Raw genomic sequence first — 22,160 nt, 5'->3', positions numbered from 1 at the left:
CGCCCAAATCCCGCCCCTCACCACATATGATTGGACAGTACTCGTTCGGGACTGCGTTCAGTCGATCGGTAAACCTGTCAGCCGTGAGCCAAACCGGGCAGGAACATTTCCGACTTCCTGAACGGGCATTGTATTCAATATTAACCATTTCTAACATGTATTTAAATAACCCTAAGGAACTTTCAGTTGATTCAACTTGGAAACATTTTAATTGACTTAAATGCGCCCTTCGACTTTTTTACGGTACAGTTTCACTTGGTATTACGGTAACGTGAGGTAGGCGTGCTTTGCGTCGGAATGTACCATTTTCGCCAAGACACCGGGAAGGATTCTGTTGTGACAGCGTAATAACAACCCGGCGGGGGTAGACGGTAAGACCAAATCCTCAGCCTCTTCCCTATGTTATTTAAATCCAACGCAGAATTGTAAAATAAAAAAACCGAAATTAAAATATATACACAGGCATACTTAAATCACGGAGTCGCTCATATGTGTGTGTGAGTAAATGTCAGCCTATCCTCCCGAACGTACAGGTAGTACCATCTTTAACATCGTCAGCTAGCGAATCATAGCAACCCCTGTGATTAATGTAGCTAACTTAGCTAACGTTACCAGCTAGCGGTTGGTATGTAAAAGACAGCTCTCTCGGTTTATCCATCTCGCTTTCTTAATTGGTTTCGCGCGTCAGTGTTAAAGCTAGCTGGAGGGTAAACGTTAGCGTTAGCTTAACCTGCTGCATTTGCTTTGTAAAGTCGTGACTGTCCGTGTCGGGATGGATGATGTTTCAGTCCACCGGCCTAACGTTCACAGTGTTAGTGCTGATCATAATCTCCAGCTACTCTCGAAATTCATTTAAAAAGATTAGTTAGTCATATGTTTGGGCTTTGGCGATATTTGATTGTACGTTAGGCTTCTGATTATGTAATGGCAGTTCTGAATCAGGCAATGTGCAATGCCATTGCCTAATCATACGTTAGATGTATGTTGTGTGTTGGGCATACTTTCATTCATTAATACAACACATGTATAACCTGCAGTCAAAGAGATGTACATGTATTGGTATTTTGACGTTGAAACGCCTTAATACTTGCTTAAATCCCAACGTTAGCTTAGGAAAACGCTATCAAAATGATCATGATTCGATTTTTTTCCCAAAAAGCAAAAGGTCTATGGTCACATCATCAGTCTCCCCTCTCCATCAAAAATCGATAGCCCATCTTACGCTCCAGTTGCTATTGAATGACAGATGCTGTGTTTCTTGGTAATGTCTCTGATATGATATGTTTTATCCTTTTTTTTGGTTTCCAGGTCATAAAATAAGTGTTTTCATCTTGGATCAACAATGGCCTTCAGCAAAGGATATCGCATTTACCACAAACTGGACCCACCCCCCTACAGTGTTATAGTGGAAACTAGAGGCAAAGAAGAATGCCTCATGTTCGAATCGGGGGCCGTTGCTGTTCTTTGTAAGACATCCTGTTTGAATGCTGTGTAATGGGAGATAATGTATATACTCAAAACTCTTGAGATGAAACACAGCTGTTAGAGACTTTAACTACCAAGTGGTTGACATGATATTGTACAATGATTAAGTCAAAGGCTACATTTACTTACAAATGAAAATGAGATCACTACCAATACTTGCTTCACATTGTATTGCCTGTTTTTCTTCTAGCTGCAGCAGAGAAGGATGCCATTAAAAACACATACGCCAAGATTGTTGATGCCTATGGCATCCTGGGCGTCCTCCGCCTAAACCTGGGTAAGCCACAGACGCATCTTCTCTGCGCATGCATCCTTGCTGCAGACATTTCTGGTGACCCCCAGGTTCGTGTGTGACTGTGAACGCCCCTCTGGTTTGTAGTCATGTTGCTGCCTCCTTTTAAGCTGCTTTCTTTTGCCCTTTGCATGACCTTGAAGGCTGTTGTTATCACAACAAGGAAAAAGCCACACAAAAGATGATAGATGGCTGAGATTTGACTGGCTGGTGACTTCCTTGTTCGAGGATTGACACCAAAGTGTACTTAAACCTTTTCTTGTCCAGTCTCTTAATGTCTATAATGTATTATTCCTGAATGCACGGAATCATATCCATCTACTTACTGCTTGCTTTTGCTTCACTCTCATGTCTCTTTTTCTTACTCCTTCCGTGTGCAGGTGACTCCATGCTCCACAGTCTGGTGGTTGTGACAGGATGCAGCTCTGTGGGGAAGGTGCAGGATTCTGAGGTTTTCAGGGTCACACAGACAGACTTTATATCGCTGAAGAATGATCCAGCGGATGAGGACCGGATTGCTGAAGTGCGAAAGGTCCTGAACTCAGGACACTTCTACTTTGCCTGGTCTGCCTCTGGAGTTAGCATGGACCTGAGTCTAAGTGCACATCGCAGGATCCTAGAGGACACAACAGATAACCGCTTCTTTTGGTAAGAGCATGACATTTCTACTATTCAAAGGTTATAATGAGAGTCAGGTATTTGGCTCCAACACTCTCTGGAATATTATACTGTATGAAGTGAACTAAGTATGCTTTCTGCAATCTGCAGTCTTTCTGGTGAAATTGTTTCCTCTGAATGTGTGATATTGGGGCTGTGTGATTTGCAACTAACGTGGGAAGGTTCACTGTTCACACTGAATTGGTTTGTGTGTTAACTGTTGTGTTATCTTGATGGATCCATAGGAACCAATCTCTGCACCTGCACCTGAAACACTACGGAGTAAACTGCGATGACTGGCTGTTGAGGCTGATGTGTGGCGGTGTGGAGATCAGGACCATCTACGCAGGGCACAAACAGGCCAAGGCGTGCATCTTCTCCCGCCTCAGCTCAGAGCGAGCGGGCACCAGATTCAACGTCCGAGGAGCCAATGACGACGGACAGGTGGCCAACTTTGTGGAGACGGAACAGGTGACTCAGACCTTTGATTCTTTCTGCATCCGTTTCTATATACCCTGTGAATGGTCACATGACCTTTTGTTAACGCAGTCTGTTTAAACACTGGTTATCTATTGACTGTTAAGGAGAAAACCTGGTGCAGCTTCATACCGAAACTCTATTGCACATTGTGTTGTCACTGGGGAAGGAAATTGTTCAACAATAATAATTATAGGTGCACGGTTAACCTACAAACATAAGAGGAAAACCATTATGATAATGAAAAGGCAGCAAACTGATTTAATGGTAAAGCTCCCGTCTGAAGCTCTTCACATTGCAGAAGTTCAACTTCCTTATTGAGCAAACTTCATTTCAGTCAGTATTTAGCTTTAATTGCTGGCTCAGCATAATGTTTGTTGACTCATCTATATTTTAATAAACAAACTTACTTTTCAGCTCTGCATTTTTTGAAATTACTCACTTTTTTTTAACACACTGTTTTTTATGCTTCCTGTTTCAGAACACAAACACAAAGCTATCAGTGGGACAGAATAACTGGAACTACTAACATTATAATAAACTGTAGCACAATTTCACCAATATTTGCTACCCCGAAAACCACCAAACAGATCCTTCAAAGTCTTTCAGTCTGAATAGAAATTTAAAATGTAGAGCTTCATTTGTGTATTGGGTTTACAGTTTTTTTTAATGTTAGAATATACTGTATTACTAGGCAAGGCAAGTTTATTTATATAGCACTTTTCAACACAAGGCAATTCAAAGTGCTTTACAAAAAATGAAAGACATTAAGAAAATGGTATTTAAAATCAGTCATTAAAAAGAAAAGCTAATAAAATAAAAATACATGGATAAAATATACAGTGCAGTCTTAAGATATGAATAGTTCAATTAAAAGCAGCCACAAAAAGAAAAGTCTTCAGCCTACTAGGTGTGCTGGTTATTTTTGCCAACCACTTGAAAGCTTTGACCCATGGTGATTAGTGATTTCTTCCTTGAAAATATCAGCTTATCACCAACAACATGCATCCACTCTACGTGAAATGATTTCTCCTTCACATTTCCTTTTTTGTCTCGTCAAAAAAAGTGACCACAGACACACAGGCTGACATTGTCTATAGTCAAAACAATTAGAGTTGTATGGACATCTGTGCTTTGCCACATTGCAAATGAACCTAACCAAATGATCCTCTTCTTTTGAACAGGTTATTTTCCTGGATGACAAAGTATCATCCTTCATACAGATCCGTGGGTCCATTCCTCTTTTCTGGGAACAGCCAGGAATTCAGGTAATGGAAACTAAACCTGTCCTAAAAAAAGCTTTTCATATATTAAGCGACATCATATGAAAATCATGCAGCAGCCCCTCGTGTTTATGTTGAACTTGTGCCCATTTTGTATGCTGCGGTTGTAGATAAGGCTCGGTGTCAGTGAGTGCCAAAGTGTTGCTACTGAACTCTAATGAACCCTCCATGAGTTTGTTCACACTTTCATTAATACAAAATGTTATATAGCCAATGTGACAGAATAAAACATGTTGTTATTACCCGAGATATCTTTATGGTAGTTTTAACACATTTTGTCCATGCTATGTTCAGAAAAAGTCCATAAAGGGTGTTTTGTTGCAACTGAATGAGAATCGGCATCGTAATGGAATGGATGAGAACCCCCACCTGGTATATCTTCTTTTTTTTGCTCTTGCTGGTGCTGGCGCTTTCATACTGCAGATAGGACTTTCTCTGTGCAATGCCAACAGCCAGGGGTGAAAGCCAAGGGAATCCCATTGTATACATCTATCCAGGTCCCATACACTACAGCAGGAACTAAGATCACCCACCTTAAACCACACCAGTGGGATTCTCCTGCCCTTGTCCTGACATTGCACAGAGTGGTGGTTTAAATCTAACGTGGGGCAGGTTTATGATAGATATAGTGGTTTGTTGGTAAAGGGCCCTTTTCTGTTTTCCTCAGCTCCTAGACTTCTTTGATCAGGTGAAAGCCTGGTCTGAAAACATCCCCTACCCACTTCCCTAAGTCAGTGTGAAATCTCTATTCAGCAAGGTCTACGGGGCTATTCAATTAGTTTGGAATGGGGCCGGTTGATGAAAATGATCCAAAGCAAGGGGCCGGGAAAAAGATGGCTTGAAATATGAGCAATCATAATTATGAGCTTCAGATAGAGTAAATACTACAACAGCATAGTGGAGTGTAGGGCTGCTCGATCATGGCAAAAGTCATAATCTCGACTATTTGGGTCAATAATTGATATCACGGGTTATTAAAAACGATGATCCATTTACTTTGTAAACATCAATTTGTTGGAGAAAATGTGAACAGTATGTTTTTAACAGTTGATTATCCTGAACTTAAAGTATAATTCAACTGAAAAACCAACAAAAAAAAAAAAAAGTAATAATACAAAAATAATCGTTTTATTTCGATTACGTTGTTTTCGTAATCGTTGCAAGCCATAATCGTAATTGCGATTAAAATACGATGAATTGAGCAGCCCTAGTGGAGTGCATATATTGTGTTTAATTCAATCAAACAACATAGCCCCCCCCAAGGCCTAATTATAGATCTAAATGGCAAGTTCAGAACCCGGGGGCCGCTAATTGAATAGCCCTGGTCTACGGTTTCTTTAAACTCAGGGTTGTGGGCTCGGGGTTGTTTTCAGACGGAACAGTCCTCCTGCTTGTAAAGCACCATTTAAGCTCATAGTCTCCTCGACAGATCGTGTCTTTGTCGGCTTACTTTCTCCCCACTCCCCATACTCTGTCATTCTTTCCCTGGGTAGTTTTGTATGAAGATCAGTCGTTCTTTTTTTGAACAATAAAACCTTTAGTTTACATTAGAACTAATAGTGAAGTGTCATAAAGCCCGGCAGAGAAAGATGTAAACCAGTAAAGTGGTAGAGCTGCGCCCTCTTAGCTGATTAGTAGTTAGACTTCTGGTTGATGATAACATCTCAGTTAATCATTGTTTATGGTTGCTTTCGGGAAAGCACCATTAGGTGAATCAGTCATCAGTGAACAATGTTGCATCAACAGTATTTGCAAATATGTTTTATACTTAAAAAGTACTAGATTATAAGAACTGCACTCAAAGGTCTCAACCAACTATAGGTCCAAATAACTGATGAATATTCCATGATTAATGTTCTTGTCGGTGGCATGACATAAGTGACTTTGAAATGAATCTTAGTAGTATACAATCAGTGTGAGTTAAAGAGGACCAGTTAGACTCCAGGTGTTATAGAGTTTGAGTAGGATGTGAATGGGTGTTGTTCTAAGGTGTACAACTGTTACCCGAGTCCTTTCAGATGTTATCTCAGGAAGTTATTAAATATGCATAGTAGGCTTGCACAACAGCATTGAAAGGAAGTTGTGACAAAATGGCAGCAGCATGGAGCAAAAGGTCTAGCACTGGCAAACACAAGCCTAGCCAAAATGGACACATGCAGAAATGCTGGCCCCTAATGTCCCCGGAGACCACGCAGCAGTGACAATCATTGACTGGTTTGAACGCAGAATGGATGTATTTTGCTTGGGACCTGAATTGAGTGACAAATAGGAAGAGGAAGATCCCTAATTGGAGGCTGATTCAATTTTATTTTATTGAGTTGATGACAAGCAATTAGAGACAGGAAGAGAAGCAAGATACAAATTTGAGAATGGTGATGCAAAGGCAGAGATGGGTAGGGGACAAGTAGGGACCTGCCGTGCAGAGAGTACATTTCCTTTTAAAATCCTCTGTGTCATGCTCAACCTGTCATGGTGTGTTCGTGTCTGCCTTTACTTCTCTGTAAGGCTCTTTGGTGTTTCTCTAAAATGAGTGAGCGAAAAAGCAAAACAAAAAAGATCCAAAAGGTGACAGGCAACAGGATTTCTTTGCTGCTCAGAGTCTCTGAAAGAGCACATCTCCCTCTGCTGACCCCGTGTTGCTGCCGTTGGTCGACACTCTTTTTTTTCTTTTTCACTACGTTGGTCAAATGTTGTATTCAAAATGTATATCCCAACTTCGGTTTCCACCACCAGGATTTCTGGTTATCTGCAGCATGTGTGTGTTTCTGCAGCGTCCCTTTTTAAAAAAAAATGTGTATTAAATAAAAAAGGACACTGTGACTTGTGTCTTTCTTGTCTTGCTGTCTCTGACCTGCAGGTCGGCTCTCATCGTGTCAAGCTGTCTAGAGGATTTGAGGCAAATGCGCCCGCATTCGAAAGGTAATTAAAATGTTCTGTGTAGTGTGTTTGTGTGTGATTTCTATTCCTCTAAGGGGCAGAGGAGACACCATAACACCACATCTCCTGCCGCAGTGCCCAGGCAGAACAGAGACAGGCTCTTCAGGCTCCTAAAGGAGTAGATGTTCGTTGAAGTGTGTCCTCAGAGGTCGGTTGATTGCAGAGAACAGAAGGGACAAATTGGTAGCCCTTGATCAGCTGTCGCCCTCTGCATTTAATATACAGACAGTTTCTTTGCATATTTCTTATGCTTCCAAGCTCAACTTAGAATGTAGGACAAAGAGCTATGCTACCACATGAGTCTTTGATTACTCATCTTGTCTTAACTGGAAGTTCATTGGAGACCAGATGGTCAGTAAAATGGTTGTTGCTCTCCCTGTCTACAGACACATCGCAGATGCACGGTTACCAACATGGCAGCTCCCTTTAGGTTGGTTAGTTTGATGAAGCCAGATGGGATGTCAGTCACTGGGCTAAACTCAGGCTCTCTAGCTAGAGGATGATCTCTCTAATCACCGTGGCACTCCTTGATTGTCCCGTGCCTGGCTTCATCCTTGCAGCCAGTCTTTCTCAATATCTGTCCAGATCCGTACTCATGACTCATCGGTTGCTATATCTAGTTGTATCTTGTTTGCAGTGGCTGCCTTACAGTATATGTCTATCTTGAAAATGCCTATTAAAGTACAAGGCCAACAAGAACATATTTTTAGAAACACTGTGTGTCTGATGTTCTTGCTGCTGGATGCTACTGATGTTTAATCCATGTCTGCAATATTCTTAACACTTGATGGTGAGGCCTGTGGTTATTGAAATGCCTCTTTTGGACACTGTTCCTTCCACTAGTCTCTTCTACTTTGCAAAACTATTTCCCCCCCTAATAAACTGTTGTGTGCACTCATTCCACTCATACGTGTAATTGTATTCCCACATTAATAACTCACTGTTGACTCCAAAAGTGAAGCGTGAATCCTTGTATCCTTGGCATTTCTAATGTGTCTTCATATCTTATTAAAAGTCATTTGCATTCCTTTACCATACAAACCAGTTTGAAAACACAACATGTCTTAACGGCACCATGCCTGTACAGTAGCCCAGCAGGTGTTGAGATGCGCTATTTATTATTTTTATCTATCTATATACCATTGATACCAAGCATGGAGACTTTGACGTGTTATGATAAATGCTGCAATAGGTGTACTATTAGTCTGATGTTGTCTTTACCTTAACAATGCCTATTATGTGATTGTATTGTGTTTTGTCCAGACACTTCACCACACTGCGAAGGTTGTATGGCAAACAGGTGATCATCAACCTGCTTGGGAGTAAGGAAGGGGAACACATGCTCAGCAAAGCTTTTCAGGTGAGGGAAGCTATTTTTCGTCCTTTGACACTGACGTGTACTTCCTGATGCTTCAAACATTACAGAATTAGTCCAACCTTAATCTAATCCACAGAGGAAACTAAATGTGTCTTAAAAAACTAAATATTTTCATTACTATTAAAGAAATGTTCTGGTTTGCCATAGTGGAATATTTTTGTTTCCTCTAGTGTGCAGAACAAAACTTAATTTTCACTTTGTATACGAAAACATATCACGTTTCTTAAGCTGTGGGAAGCACTTTAAAAAATGCCTCACATATTGTTTATATATGGCAAACTTGAGTCATAGTTCTTTGAATGTCCGTCTTTTGTGTTGGAGAAAAAGAAACGTCTAAAATATGCATGTCCGTGCTGGGACAGGCCTTGCACGCACAACAGTTTCGCATTCAGTTAGAATGTCAGTGGATAATCCTCCTCCTCTCTCTGTCACGCTCAGAGTCACCTGAAGGCATCAGAGCATGTAACAGCGGTGAAAATGGTGAACTTCGACTACCATCAAAATGTGAAGGGGGGAAAGGCCGACAAACTGCACAGTGTCCTGAAACCCTACCTCAGCAAGTTCATAGAGGAGTGTGGCTTCTTCTACTACTCTGCAGAGACGGGCATTGCAAGGTGAAAATAAATACAAACAAGTATCATGAAGTATAAGGGAGTTTTGGATTCTTAACATTTGAACATGTCTTTGTAGAACTCAAGGTGGGACCCTAAGGACAAACTGCCTGGACTGTCTGGACAGAACCAACAGTGTTCAGGCTTTCTTTGCCCTTGAGGTGAGACTTTTGTTTTGTTATAAAAGAGCATTCCTGTCACATCCATATATTTCTGAGTTCATGCTTATAGTTATTACTTCCTGTTCCTCACCTCCCCAGATGCTACCAAAGCAGCTGGAGGAAATGGGGCTGACAGAGAAACCCCAGCTGGTGGCCAGGTTCCAGGAGGTTTTCAGGACCATGTGGTCTGCAAACGGCGACTCCGTCAGTAAGATCTACGCGGGCACCGGTGCTCTGGATGGCAAGGCCAAGGTACACAATATGGACACGCCTAATAGCCATAAATATACAAGTTCAGTCATTTATAGCCTCAGCCAGCAGTAACAACTAGGGATGTAACGATATATCAAATATCACGATATCGCGGTAAATAAATGTCTCAATACCGTCGTGAGACTGACAAAATCTACCGTAGTTTTTTTAATTATTTATTTTTTTAAAATCTTTATTCAACCAGATGGTCCCATTGAGTTCATCGATCTCTTTTTCAATGGAGACCTGTCCAACATGGCAGTAAGTAGGTTACAACATGAACATAAAACAACAGATAACACAAAAGGACATCGTATTTACAGGGCTACATGTACATACCTAGAGACATTGACAAGTACCAACAGTATATTTATATCTCGCCCTGTCAATAAGCCTCACCTTCTTGGCAAACACTGTATTGTTTTTGAAGTGGTGGAGAGACAATGCACAGATTTATTCTATTGCAGGGTCTGATTATTATATTGTTGACACTTTAAAATACTACTATCCTACTAAAATGCTGTACAAATCAGATTTATTATTTAATAAAGAGAGAAAAAAAATCAAGTAGAAAAAAAAATCTAATTTTTTTCTTTATTTTTCAATATCGCGATAAATATCGTACCGTGGACTTTTTATCGCTATATTATCGTACCGTGAGTTTTTGGTATCGCTGCATCCCTAGTAACAACGTCCTTTCAGTTGTTGATAAAGCACTGAATGACAATTATTTGCTAAATAGATAGTCTAGTTATGGTCTGCTAATGTAGCTAACGTTGTAGCTTGAGAGAAGATCACAAGAAATGGCTCTGAGCAGTAAAGTGGAATTCTCTTCAAATTGACCGAACAACGGGGGTTACCTTCTAACTTTGATCTTAAACCATAAATAGCACTTTAAATAATGTCTAGTGTGCTACGGTGCATGCAGTGACGGCGTTGATCCTCTGTGTGTAGAACTGTGTGCTTCAGTTTCTTAACTCTTGTGTGCCGTCTCTTTCTGCTCTCCTCTGGACCTCTCTACCTCTGTGGTAAGTTAACAAGCCAGTCCATGTTGTATTTTAACCGTCGGTCTATTTCTGGTGCATTATTGATTTCAGTGTCTGTGGGTTATATGATGATGGAGGATGGGATAGGTGGGGTTATTTTTTTAAAACTTGATTAAGTATACTGTCTTGACCTGGCAACTTTGAAATCTCCACGGAGACCTCTACTGATCCACAGAAATCAAGTTAAAAAGAAAACAAAGGAAATTGATATGGTGCCCTCACGTGTTGAGTGATCTTACTGCAGCATCGTTTCCTGTTGCCTACATTATCTGTTTCTATTGGATGAACTAGGACAAACCAATTAAACTGATCACCATGTGGCATTAAATCAAACCACATCAATCAGAAAAACCTTCCTGTGAAGTTTTGATCCTTCCTGATCAGTTCATAAATCTATATTACTCGGATCTCTCTGATGTGTTCCTGCTTTTTTTCTCTTCCGTGGTTGGTGTGTGAACTACGGACTATTTCTCACACCGAGTAAGAGTAGAGCTAATAATCTGGGTGTTTTTTGTGTGTGTCTGTTCGTAGGTTGGAAAGCTAAAAGATGGCGCTCGTTCTGTGACGAGGACCATCCAGAACAACTTCTTCGACAGCTCTAAGCAGGAGGCCATAGACATCCTGAGGCTGGGCTCCACACTCAACAGCGATCTGGCGGACAAAGCTCGAGCCTTGCTCACCACTTCCAGTCTTTATGGTAACTCTTTCACAACATAGGATGTATTTTTATCACTAAAATGTACATATAAACACAGGGTGTCCGCGGGGTCTTAAAAAGTCAATTTAGCAAAAATGAAGGCTATTAAAAAGTATTAAACGGCATTTTCCAAGGTATTACATTGTGTAGCTTGTTTTCAATAAGTATATAAAGTGTCCAAAGAGGTTGTACTCTACAGTCTGCCTGAATATAATCACTGCGTAGGTGTGTAGTGTGATTCTGTGTCGTTTATTTATGGCACCCCGTTGGGTTTGACATCATCTGAACAGGACATCGCACGCTCACTACTTGATAGCGCGAAGGTCCGTTTACGCCGGTTGTTAAACAACATCGTTATGGGGAAATGCAAGTCTGCGTCCAAATGGTTGGAAGATAAGGAGGAAGGACAATCAATACTGTATATACTATAGTCAATGTGAGGTAAAGTGTGTCGCCAATGTAACCGGTTAAAACTCCAAGTGGCGATGAGGTCTTAAAATGTAGGGAAGGGTCTTAAAAAAGGTTTTAAAAGGTCTTACATGTGACTTCAGGATTCCTGCATACACCCTGAAATAACTAATGCTGCTTCCATATTCTCTAATTCTCAGGGAGGAATTGTTTGCCTATTTTGACGAGTTTTGACCTGTCTCTGTTGTATCCCTGTTAGCCAGAAGCTTACTAATAGCAGGGTTTGTGTCCGCTGCGTCGAGTGTAATCTCCATGTGTCGGCTATCTGTCCCAGTTAGATTAAAGCTGACCGACTGCTAGAACGATCCGTTAAAGCACCGGTTAACCCGCCCTTCTCTCCCTTCTCTCCTCATTGCTCACAATCTTAGTCACTGAGCCCATCTTGCAATCAGGTATAGTAACTGGCAGACTGCCCCCAGTGGATGGATGTTTTCATCTCATCACAGTCGTCCTATCATTTGTGTTCATTATTGTTCTTTTATGTAAAACCCAATGTTGGTAGCGGTTACCCTCGGTCTGATGCAAACAAGAAACAACCAGGCTTTTGAAATGGTGTTTAAAAGTAAGAGGATGCTGAATTTTGCAAGGACATTTCCACATTATTTAGTGTACAGATTTTGAAACAAGGGAACCATTACCAACGTTGATTATTTGGATGTTCCCATCCCCCATGTTTTAGAACATTGCTTCAGTGTTCCTCTGTTGTATTTTCATGTTCTCCCATTGATTGTTTTCTTCCTGTTATTGTTTTGTTTCCCTGTGTGCCACCCTTCCTGCATGCCAAACACTCAAACATTTTACACTCTAATCCTGCTCTCCTCCCCTCTAAAGCCTCTCCAAGAGTACTGCTGGGAATGTGTCAGAACTACCATAAATACACGAAGCCCAAGCAGATCCGCGTGTGTGTCGGCACCTGGAATGTTAACGGGGGTAAACAGTTTCGCAGCATTGCTTTCCGAAACCAGACGCTCAACGACTGGCTGTTGGATGCTCCAAAGAAGGCAGGCCATCCTGATTTCCAGGGTATGTCTGTGTTTAATAAAACACACTCACTGGGGAGGAATGTCTGGAAATGATGTTTGATAGGGTTTCTCTTTTATACATTTATACATACATTTATTAGGTGTAAGAAATAGCTTGACATTTTGGGTAATACTAGTATTTGCATTCTTGAAAGGATTTTGATTAGAAGAATGATACCACTCTCTTATCTGTTTGCTAAATACCTAAAATGTTATACAGTATCTTGTTTATTATGTGGTCTCAGGAAACTGACTCCTTGAAGAGACTGATTAAGATATATCTCTATTTATACAGTATATTTACTTCAGTATTTGCATTTGCTTGTGAACAATAGGTATGATTCTATTTTTGATTAAAGCACTATATTGTTCACAAAATCTTCATACAATTATATATGATCATCATTTTCTTTACCAGACAGGATGTTGAACATTTTGTGTTTCTTCTCTTTACAGACAGCAAAGCCAACCCCCCAGATATCTTTGCCATTGGCTTTGAGGAAATGGTTGAACTGAATGCTGGAAACATTGTCAGTGCGAGGTATGTATGCAATGATGTAGCCTCAGATAACTGACCTGTCTCCTTTTTGGCTAGTATTCATAACACTAATGCTGTTTTTACTCAAAAAATTATAAATGAAATGCATGACTTGCATTCAAAAGGATATGGGAGTTCAAATGTGGCCATGATTTATTCAGGTCTGGAATTATGATCATTAAGCTGAGCTGACAAGGCTATTATTACTCATAAGGATTTTGTAACATCCTTATATTTGAACATATTAATGGTTAATGGTCCCTCTAATTTACACGCATACGAAACGCAAACAAACCGAATACGATATCAAAAAAGTCTTCCGTTCACACGAGACCGCTCGAAAGCGCTGGAGACGCTGTAGTACATATGCCGGGCCTGTAAGTGACGCTGTACTTCTGCCACAAAATACACCAAAAGCAGCTAAGAAGACCCCCGAGCATGGTTGCCATGGTTGCCCTTCTGTTTATGCCCCGCGGTGGATTTAGCAACATGTAGTTCATGTAATTCTCGATGTCCACTTGTTGCTGATGGTTGTGGTAGAGGAGCTGTAGATTTTGCACTAACATCTGTAGCATGGTCGACAGTAGCTACTGACCATGCTACAGCAGTGATTAGCAGAGGTGGGGCTATGGCTTCATTGTTATCAGGAAATTATCGTATAGGGCGTACACACTGAGCCGTTTGGCCCCCCAGAGAGTTCCGTTTGCAGATCTATCCACCTTGGGACCCGTTATCATTTGCCGTGTCCGTTTCCGCGTTTCCGTTACGGCCTCGTGTGAACGAACGGGCTATACGGAAAGAGAAAAGTAGCGGATACAGCCGTTTGCGTTCTCGTGTAAACAGCACCTTACTCACACTATGTTTTTGCCTTGTCTTTCTGTGGTTTCTGCAATATAAAAATATGTTGTTTTTTTGTCTTAGCACTACGAACCAGAAACTCTGGGCAGCTGAGCTACAAAAAAACTTATCACGGGACCACAAGTATGTGTTGCTGGCTTCAGAGCAGCTGGTGGGAGTCTGTCTGTTTGTTTTCATCCGCCCACAGCACGCACCCTACATCAGGTAAGAACTGTATACACTCTCATGAGAGAACATCCCAGTTCTAGGAACAGATATAACCTCATCATTCAATATTTCTTCCAGGGATGTTGCTGTGGATACTGTAAAAACTGGGATGGGCGGGGCTACAGGGAATAAAGGAGGTGTGGCCATCCGCATGCTCTTCCACACCACCAGCATCTGCGTCGTCTGCTCCCACTTTGCTGCTGGCCAGTCACAGGTCAAGGAGAGAAATGACGACTACAATGAGATCACGCGCAGGCTGACTTTCCCCATGGTGATTTTCCTGTCAACAAGTGATTTAAAAGCACATTTTCCCGTAACATTACTAAACCGCATCCGTCCCGTTTTGCCAGGGTCGTCTGCTGTACTCGCATGACTACGTTTTCTGGTGCGGAGACTTCAACTATCGAATCGGCCTGCCCAATGAGGAAGTGAAAGAGCTCATCAAACAGCAGAACTGGGATGCCTTGACAGCTGGGGATCAGTTGTTTGACCAGAAAAATGCTGGTTTGGTATGACCTCCTGTACACCTGCATGCTCACATCACTAATAACCTTCATTTCCTCAGAACAGAAACGTTTGTACCACGGAATTGAGACATACACACATACTGATACAGAAATGTGTTCCACAGGTTTTCCGTGGTTTTATCGAGGGCAAGTTAGATTTTGCTCCCACCTATAAGTATGACCTCTTCTCAGAAGACTATGACACCAGTGAGAAGTGCCGCACACCGGCCTGGACCGACCGCATACTCTGGAAGAGGAGGAAGTGGAACTTCGACAAAACAGGTGCAGAGCCTCTTCAGATATTTCTAGATAATCTCGTACCCTTCTATTTCAGAACTCATGACAACATTTCAACACTGGCAAAAATATGTTTTAGTCATATTTTTGAATTTGTGTGTGTTTTGCAGCTGAGGAGATGAATGTAGTAGGAGCCAGTACTACGTCTGGGGAGAACGAGGACGATCCGGACAACCCCTGGAACCCTGGGACGCTGAAGTTCTACAACAGGGCTGAGCTTAAGACCTCAGACCACAGGTAAAATACATATACGGTCAGGTCCATACATATTTGGATGTAAATACCCTCAAATTAAAGCTGAAAGTCGGCACTTAAAGCACATATTGAGTGTTTAATCTCAAGTTAATTGTAGTGGTGTACAGATCCAAAATGATGAAAATTGTGTCAATGTCCACATATTTATGGACCCGACTGTGTATAACCGTTTCACCTTTAGCAATATCATTTGCTGCATTTCCTTCTTATGTCACATCTATGTCGTGTAAAGTCTGAAGTGTCATTTAGTCTTTAATTAAACATCACTATCCTCCTGTCCTTCTTTAGGCCCGTGGTGTCGATCATAGACGTGGACATCCTGGAGGTGGACCCCGAGGCGCGGCACCAGGTCTACAAAGAGGTCATCGCCCTGCAGGGGCCCCCAGACGGGACCATCCTGGTGTCACTCTGCGCCTCCGGCCCCGACGATTACTTCAGCGATGAGCTCATAGACGAGCTGCTGGACAAGTTTACTAACTTTGGGGACGTCATCCTCATCAGGTGAGGCTTACATCCCGACACAGACAGACACGCATCACCTTCAGACGCTGAGACTGCATTGACCATGTCCTTGTTTATGCAGGTTTGTGGAGGAGAAGATGTGGGTGACTTTCCTGGAAGGTTACTCTGCTCTTGCTGCTCTTTCTCTCAGCGCCTCCACTGTAAGTCATCACTGTGTAACGATCAACTATCAAAAATAGCTGTGTTAAATACACGCACAAGGGGTTCTTGATATGAAATAATATTATAAAGGCAAAATAAAACTGGTAAACGGAAAATCTACTCTTCCCACAAAATAGTCCCCACGGAAGTGTATTTACTACTGTCTACATCCACACATTCACAAAATAAACAAAGGCAGGTTTTATAAGTTATTCAATTATATTCACAGTTTTCCAGCCAAGCAAAACACAAACAAAACTCAACAAAAAGTCAGCTCGGTGATAAACAGAAATTGTCTTTACTGCCTAATCCAGGCCACTATAATAGTTCATTGAAAAAAAGGCTGTTGCTCCTGCCTCCTGCGCCCGTCGGCAGCAAAAAACTGAAATGTTTGTAGGCCTATTTAGGCTATAATCCACAAAAAAGGAAAACACGATGATCGGCGTGGCACAAAGGAGCGATCTCACCCTGTGTTGGAGAGAATCTCTCTCTCTATCTGTGCGTGTCCTCTCCACGGAGACGTGCTTCCAGGTTAGTCGATGCAATATCCACATACGGTTACTTTCAGTTACTTCCCCCGTTGCATTTTAACATATATATATACATGCTGAGGAAACTTAAAGGTGGGGTAGGTAAGTTTGAGAAACCGGCTCGAGATACACTTTTTGTTGTATTCCATGGAATGCTCTTAACATCCCGATAGCAATGAATATCTGAAGTGCTTTGACAATAAATACATTAAGAAATGTCATCTGTGGAAGCCGTGGCGCTGTCAAAAGCACGACCAATCATCTGAGCCGGCCCGGCTAAAATAACTGGATGGCCTACCTGCCTGTCAGCCTTCCATCTGTACACAAACTTATCTCGTGCCCTCATTGGTCATGTGCACGTTTCTGTGTGTTGGAGGAGGGGCTCTGTAAGGAAGTGGCAGATTTTTTACGGCTGTGTATTTTCAAATTCTAGCGCACTCGAGCTGGTTTCTCCAAAATGACCTACTCCACCTTTAAATATCCCGCTGAATACCCGCATTCTCCACACACACACACACACACACACACACACACACACTTCCTCCTCCCGTGAGAACCAACTCCTGGCGTCCCGGTGACGCGCCCACTAAAAAGCCACTGGGCGCGCCGCGACAGGTGAATATGCAGATGAGGCTTAATGACCCACACCCTCAAACCGTACATAACAATGGACATTAACAATTGCAGTTGCGAGGATAATATGCATGTTCATATTTCATTTCATGATAAACAGCATGCCTTAAACCTTTCCCCCTGCCACTACCATTTACTGTCTGTCCCACGTACCCACCTTAAGACCCTAAGCTATGGAATGCTCTGCCCGCTCATCTACGGTCTGCTGACTCTGTTGACTCCTTTAAAGCTAATTTAAGGTGGTGTTTGGGTAACCGGTGTGCTTGATTTTATTCTATTTTATACTACGTTTTTATTTAGTTTTCATTGTGTTTTGTTGTGTTTTTATTATGTGTTGGTGCTTTTATGACTTCTTAACACGTGGCTTTGTGTGTTCATTTATAATTGTGATGATGTTTTATTGTTTTGTAAAGCACTTTGTGACTTTGTCTGTGAAAAGCGCTTTATTTAACACTTTACTTACTTACTACAGTTTAGAAGAAACACCTTAAATCAATGTGCGGCCGTCACAACTGTATTAGTTAATTTTTAAGTCTTAGCATTAGTAATATAAAATGTGGATCAATCTTTATCATTTAAACCAAAAAACACATTGTTTTAATGCCCCCTGTCAATTCTAACCATCTCTACTTCTTTCATCTATTACCTCGGTTATATTGTAGGTCCTCGGCAAGATGATCGACATCCGTCTTAAGAGTCCAGGCTGGATCAAGAATCTTGAGGACGAGATGAGCGTGGAGAGGATCTGTGGAAGCATCCCCACCTCAGCGAGCTCCACGCTGCTCGCTGAAGACACGGACATGGGCGATGAGGATTACGATATGGAAGGTGAGGGACGATGGCTAAACAATACCAATCATCTACTTCAGAAACTTAGCTAGTTTCAAGTACATAATAATAATACATCAGATATGGCAAAAGTACACACATCCTTTACTCAAGTAGAAGTACAGATACTCGTGTTTAAAAATACTCTGGTAAAAGTACAAGTACTGACTAAACTTCTTTACTCAAGTAAAAGTAAAGGAAGTATGGGCTTTGAAATGTACTCGAGTAAAAAGTACCCATAACCAGCAGCTGTTTTAAAGAGTACCTGACCTCCCTTTATATTAATAGAACACTAAAGTCATTGTTAGCTAATGAATGTTTCCATGCTGAACGACGGCAACATGACAGCGTTTCCATTGGTCCCTCTTCTTTGGAGAAGACCAGGAAGTGATGGATACACGGATCGTGTTCAAATAAATAGGCACGCAATGACTAAAGAATAATGATCACGCCACAAAACACACATTCAGACTAAAGGAACCAGCTGTTTGGAAAATGTAAGAAGTAGAAAGTACAGGTATTTGAGTTCAACATGTAAGAAGTAGAAAGTATAGGTATTTGTGTTCAACATGTGAGAAGTAGAAAGTACAGGTATTTGTGTTCAATATGTAAGAAGTAGAAAGTACAGGTATTTGGGTTCAACATGTAAGAAGTAGAAAGTATAGGTATTTGTGTTCAACATGTGAGAAGTAGAAAGTACAGGTATTTGTGTTCAACATGTAAGAAGTAGAAAGTACAGGTATTTGGGTTCAACATGTAAGAAGTAGAAAGTACAGGTATTTGGGTTCAACATGTAAGAAGTAGAACGTACAGGTATTAGTGTTCAACATGTAAGAAGTAGAACGTACAGGTATTTGTGTTCAACATGTAAGAAGTAGAAAGTACAGCTATTTGGGTTCAACATGTAAGAAGTAGAAAGTACAGGTATTAGTGTTCAACATGTAAGAAGTAGAAAGTACAGGTATTTGGGTTCAACATGTGAGAAGTAGAAAGTACAGGTATTTGTGTTCAACATGTGAGAAGTAGAAAGTACAGGTATTTGGGTTCAACATGTGAGAAGTAGAAAGTACAGGTATTAGAGTTCAACATGTAAAAAGTAGAAAGTACAGGTATTTGGGTTCAACATGTAAGAAGTAGAAAGTACAGGTATTTGTGTTCAATATGTAAGAAGTAGAAAGTACAGGTATTTGTGTTCAACATGTGAGAAGTAGAAAGTACAGGTATTAGTGTTCAACATGTAAGAAGTAGAAAGTACAGGTATTTGTGTTCAATATGTAAGAAGTAGAAAGTACAGGTATTTGTGTTCAACATGTAAGAAGTAGAAAGTACAGGTATTTGTGTTCAACATGTGAGAAGTAGAAAGTACAGGTATTTGTTTTCAAAATGTAAGAAGTCAAAGTAGGAAGTCGTCAGAAAAATAAGTAGTGGAGTTAAGAACTGATACCAGAGAAATGTACTTAAGTACAGTATCAAAGTATTTGTACTCCACTACTTCCCACCTCTGTAATACATTATATTTATATAGCGCTTTTCTGGGACTCAAAACTTCTTTGCAACATAAGGGAGGGTTGGGGTGGGGGGAGTACAAAGAAATAAGGACAAACAAAGACGATCAGCGGGCATGGATTGATGAATTCCTGCCGTCTTTTCCCAGGTGATGTGGACGATGAGGTGGAGGAGATCCTTCCCCAGCACCTTCAGCCTGGAGCAGGGTCCGCCCCTGGGTCCTCTCCCCTCCCCTCCCCCCGCGGCAGTCCCTGTCCCTCCCCCACCCACGGAGAACCTCCCGGCCCCAGCAGGCCGAGTCGTGGAGGACCCTCCCGACCAACACAGGGTAAATATTAGATGTTCAGCATGTCACACACGTGGTATCATGTTGCTAAGCGCACAGTCCAACAATCAGCTGAGGCTCCAGTGGAATATAAACTCTAATTCTGTTCTGTTTATAACGCACTGAAACAGATTTAAGCCCCCCATCATTAAGGGATGAGTTTCCAGGTAAAGTTCAACGTGTGATTATTTAATCTGTGTAGTGTTAGAGGGCTTGTAGTGTGTCTTCCAGTTTCCTTTTGAAACTAGTTTCTGTAGTGCTCTTTAAAAAAACGTGTGTTTGCTTGTCTTTAGACTAACAGAAATAAGGCAGTGGCTCAGTCCTTAGGGTCGCCGGTTCAAGTCCCCGAACAGACCTAAATATGGAGTGTGGACTGCTACTTGGAGAGTAGTTCACCTCCTGGGCCCTGCCGTGGTGCCCTTGAGCAAGGCACCGGACAACCCCCCCCACTCCCATTGCTCCCGGGTGCTGTGCAATAGCTGCTCCTAGTACTGGACTCCTGGTACTAGGATGGGTTAAAAGCAGAGAACACATTTCACTGTGTGCTGTGTGCTCTGCGTGTGTGACCATACTATTCTATTCTAAGGCTTGATTTACAGTGTGATCTGCTCACAGGAAATTATGTGATTATAAACATTACTTTTAAGTCACCAAGACATCCTCCAATGTTCAATGTAGTAGACATGGTGGGAAAACCAATTTTGTTTGTATTGTGTAAACGTAAGATAAGATGACTTAACTTATCCCCGTGGGGAAGTTCAGGCGTTTATAGCAGCAACCGGGTCAGAGTGAAAAACAGGATTCACACAAGGTAAAACAAATAAAGATAAAATAGAATACAAATTTAAATAATAAAACAAAAATGTAAGATACAGTATTATTTTGTAAACTAGTCTGGAAACAATTGCACAAGGTGAAACGCTGCTCAGTTAAACCGCGCCCTTTTTCATTTGAACTGCTTAAATCCTTCCAGGGCCTCCTGTTGACTTCCAGCCCGGTGCCCCTACATCTATGGAGTCCAAACGCCCACCGCCCCCTCGGCCCGGCGCCCCCCCAGCCAGGCCAGCACCCCCTCAACGCCCACCGCCACCTTCAGGTAAGGTTTCAACCCTCTGTTAAATTACACAAGCATGCTCTTCGTCGAAGAATACAAATAAAATCCTCCATTGCAAGTGTGGATATTTAGCTTATCACTGTGTTAGAGTATAAGACACTTAAAGCAGGTGTTAACATTTTCAACTTTGTCCCACCGCTTCTCCTCACACCTGAAGGAGGCATGAGCCCTATGCCAGTTAGAAGGCACTCTGGAGGTAAAGTGATTAGAGTGAGACTGTGTGCTTATGTGCTTACATTGCTGAAGCATTCAACATAGCGGCTGCTCCTTTCCACCTGACGCTCCACAGAAGCACATTGCATTAGTCCTGATTTAGGAAGCTGTCAGTTGCAATGCTCCTTTCAGTTTGAAACGGAACAAAGTTAGTGTGCAGATGATTGTGTGATGCTTTGACACAAAAGTCTATACATTCACTGCACCATCCAGATGACTTGAAACCTCTCTTAAACCTGACTGGATGCACCTGATTGGAACTGTACTTCGGTTCAGTTTAAGCGTACTGACTTGTTAAATGAAATGTTCCAAAAGCTATCCACCCAAATACAAGAGAATACAATTTGATGTGTCAATAGGCCAAGTGGTTGCTGAGTCATGTCTAATTTCACTCCCCTGTCATTTCTGATGTTAGTGGATATATATCTGTGAGTACTATACAAGTGTTGTTGTTTACTAGTCTAGGTGCTCTTGTGGGTTTTGCCGCCTCTTCCGAATGTATTTAACGTAGGAGTAGATATAGTAATAGATTAGCTGGTAAGTCACAATGTTTATGTTTTTTCATATTAAAATATTGTTTACCTCTTTTAATCTAAGGCTATTGCCAAGTTCCTCGCTCACCGTTTGGTAGGAGAAGAAGTGAAGGTAACTGGACAGGCTTTAAATGTCCCCTGATTGCTGTTGTCCCAGCCATCAATGCCGGTATTGACATTGATGGTTCACTGTTGACTAATTATTTATTCTGGGCCTTATCAGGTGTGTGTGTGTGTGTGTGTGTGTGTGTGTGTGTGTGTGTGTGTGTGTGTGTGTGTGTGTGTGTGTGTGTGTGTGTGTGTGTGTGTGTGTGTGTGTGTGTGTGTGTGTGTGTGTGTGTGTGTGTGTGTGTGTGTGTGTGTGTGTGTGTGTGTGTGTGTGTGTGTG

The 22,160-nt window shown here is 41.6% G+C and overlaps 1 protein-coding gene across 9 annotated transcripts in view; it reads left to right on the top strand.

Moving 5' to 3' along the window:
* Nucleotides 1-58: 58 nt before the first annotated feature.
* Nucleotides 59-22,160, top strand: part of synj1 (synaptojanin 1) — a 31,397-nt gene continuing 9,295 nt past the window's right edge. For 3 of the 9 annotated variants that reach the window (XM_034098454.2, XM_034098446.2, XM_034098456.2), the window contains exons 1-25: nucleotides 59-371; nucleotides 1,309-1,466; nucleotides 1,676-1,762; nucleotides 2,158-2,425; nucleotides 2,680-2,905; nucleotides 4,096-4,179; nucleotides 7,052-7,113; nucleotides 8,395-8,491; nucleotides 8,948-9,123; nucleotides 9,200-9,281; nucleotides 9,381-9,533; nucleotides 11,111-11,276; nucleotides 12,113-12,136; nucleotides 12,576-12,767; nucleotides 13,223-13,307; nucleotides 14,226-14,366; nucleotides 14,448-14,640; nucleotides 14,720-14,878; nucleotides 15,001-15,157; nucleotides 15,283-15,409; nucleotides 15,716-15,928; nucleotides 16,011-16,089; nucleotides 17,916-18,081; nucleotides 19,736-19,915; nucleotides 20,886-21,008. In XM_034098454.2, coding sequence (XP_033954345.1) covers nucleotides 1,343-1,466; nucleotides 1,676-1,762; nucleotides 2,158-2,425; nucleotides 2,680-2,905; nucleotides 4,096-4,179; nucleotides 7,052-7,113; nucleotides 8,395-8,491; nucleotides 8,948-9,123; nucleotides 9,200-9,281; nucleotides 9,381-9,533; nucleotides 11,111-11,276; nucleotides 12,113-12,136; nucleotides 12,576-12,767; nucleotides 13,223-13,307; nucleotides 14,226-14,366; nucleotides 14,448-14,640; nucleotides 14,720-14,878; nucleotides 15,001-15,157; nucleotides 15,283-15,409; nucleotides 15,716-15,928; nucleotides 16,011-16,089; nucleotides 17,916-18,081; nucleotides 19,736-19,915; nucleotides 20,886-21,008 — 3,364 coding nt within the window. In that variant the 5' untranslated portion in view covers nucleotides 59-371; nucleotides 1,309-1,342. The other 6 variants (XM_034098452.2, XM_034098448.1, XM_034098451.1 and 3 more) reach the window with 6 other exon arrangements.

The sequence above is a fragment of the Pseudochaenichthys georgianus genome, chromosome 14 (genome assembly GCF_902827115.2).
Source record: "Pseudochaenichthys georgianus chromosome 14, fPseGeo1.2, whole genome shotgun sequence".
In the NCBI taxonomy this organism is placed as follows: Eukaryota; Metazoa; Chordata; class Actinopteri; order Perciformes; family Channichthyidae; genus Pseudochaenichthys; species Pseudochaenichthys georgianus.
The sequence above is the reverse complement of the archived record's forward strand: the minus strand, read 5'-3'. Positions and strand labels throughout refer to the sequence as shown.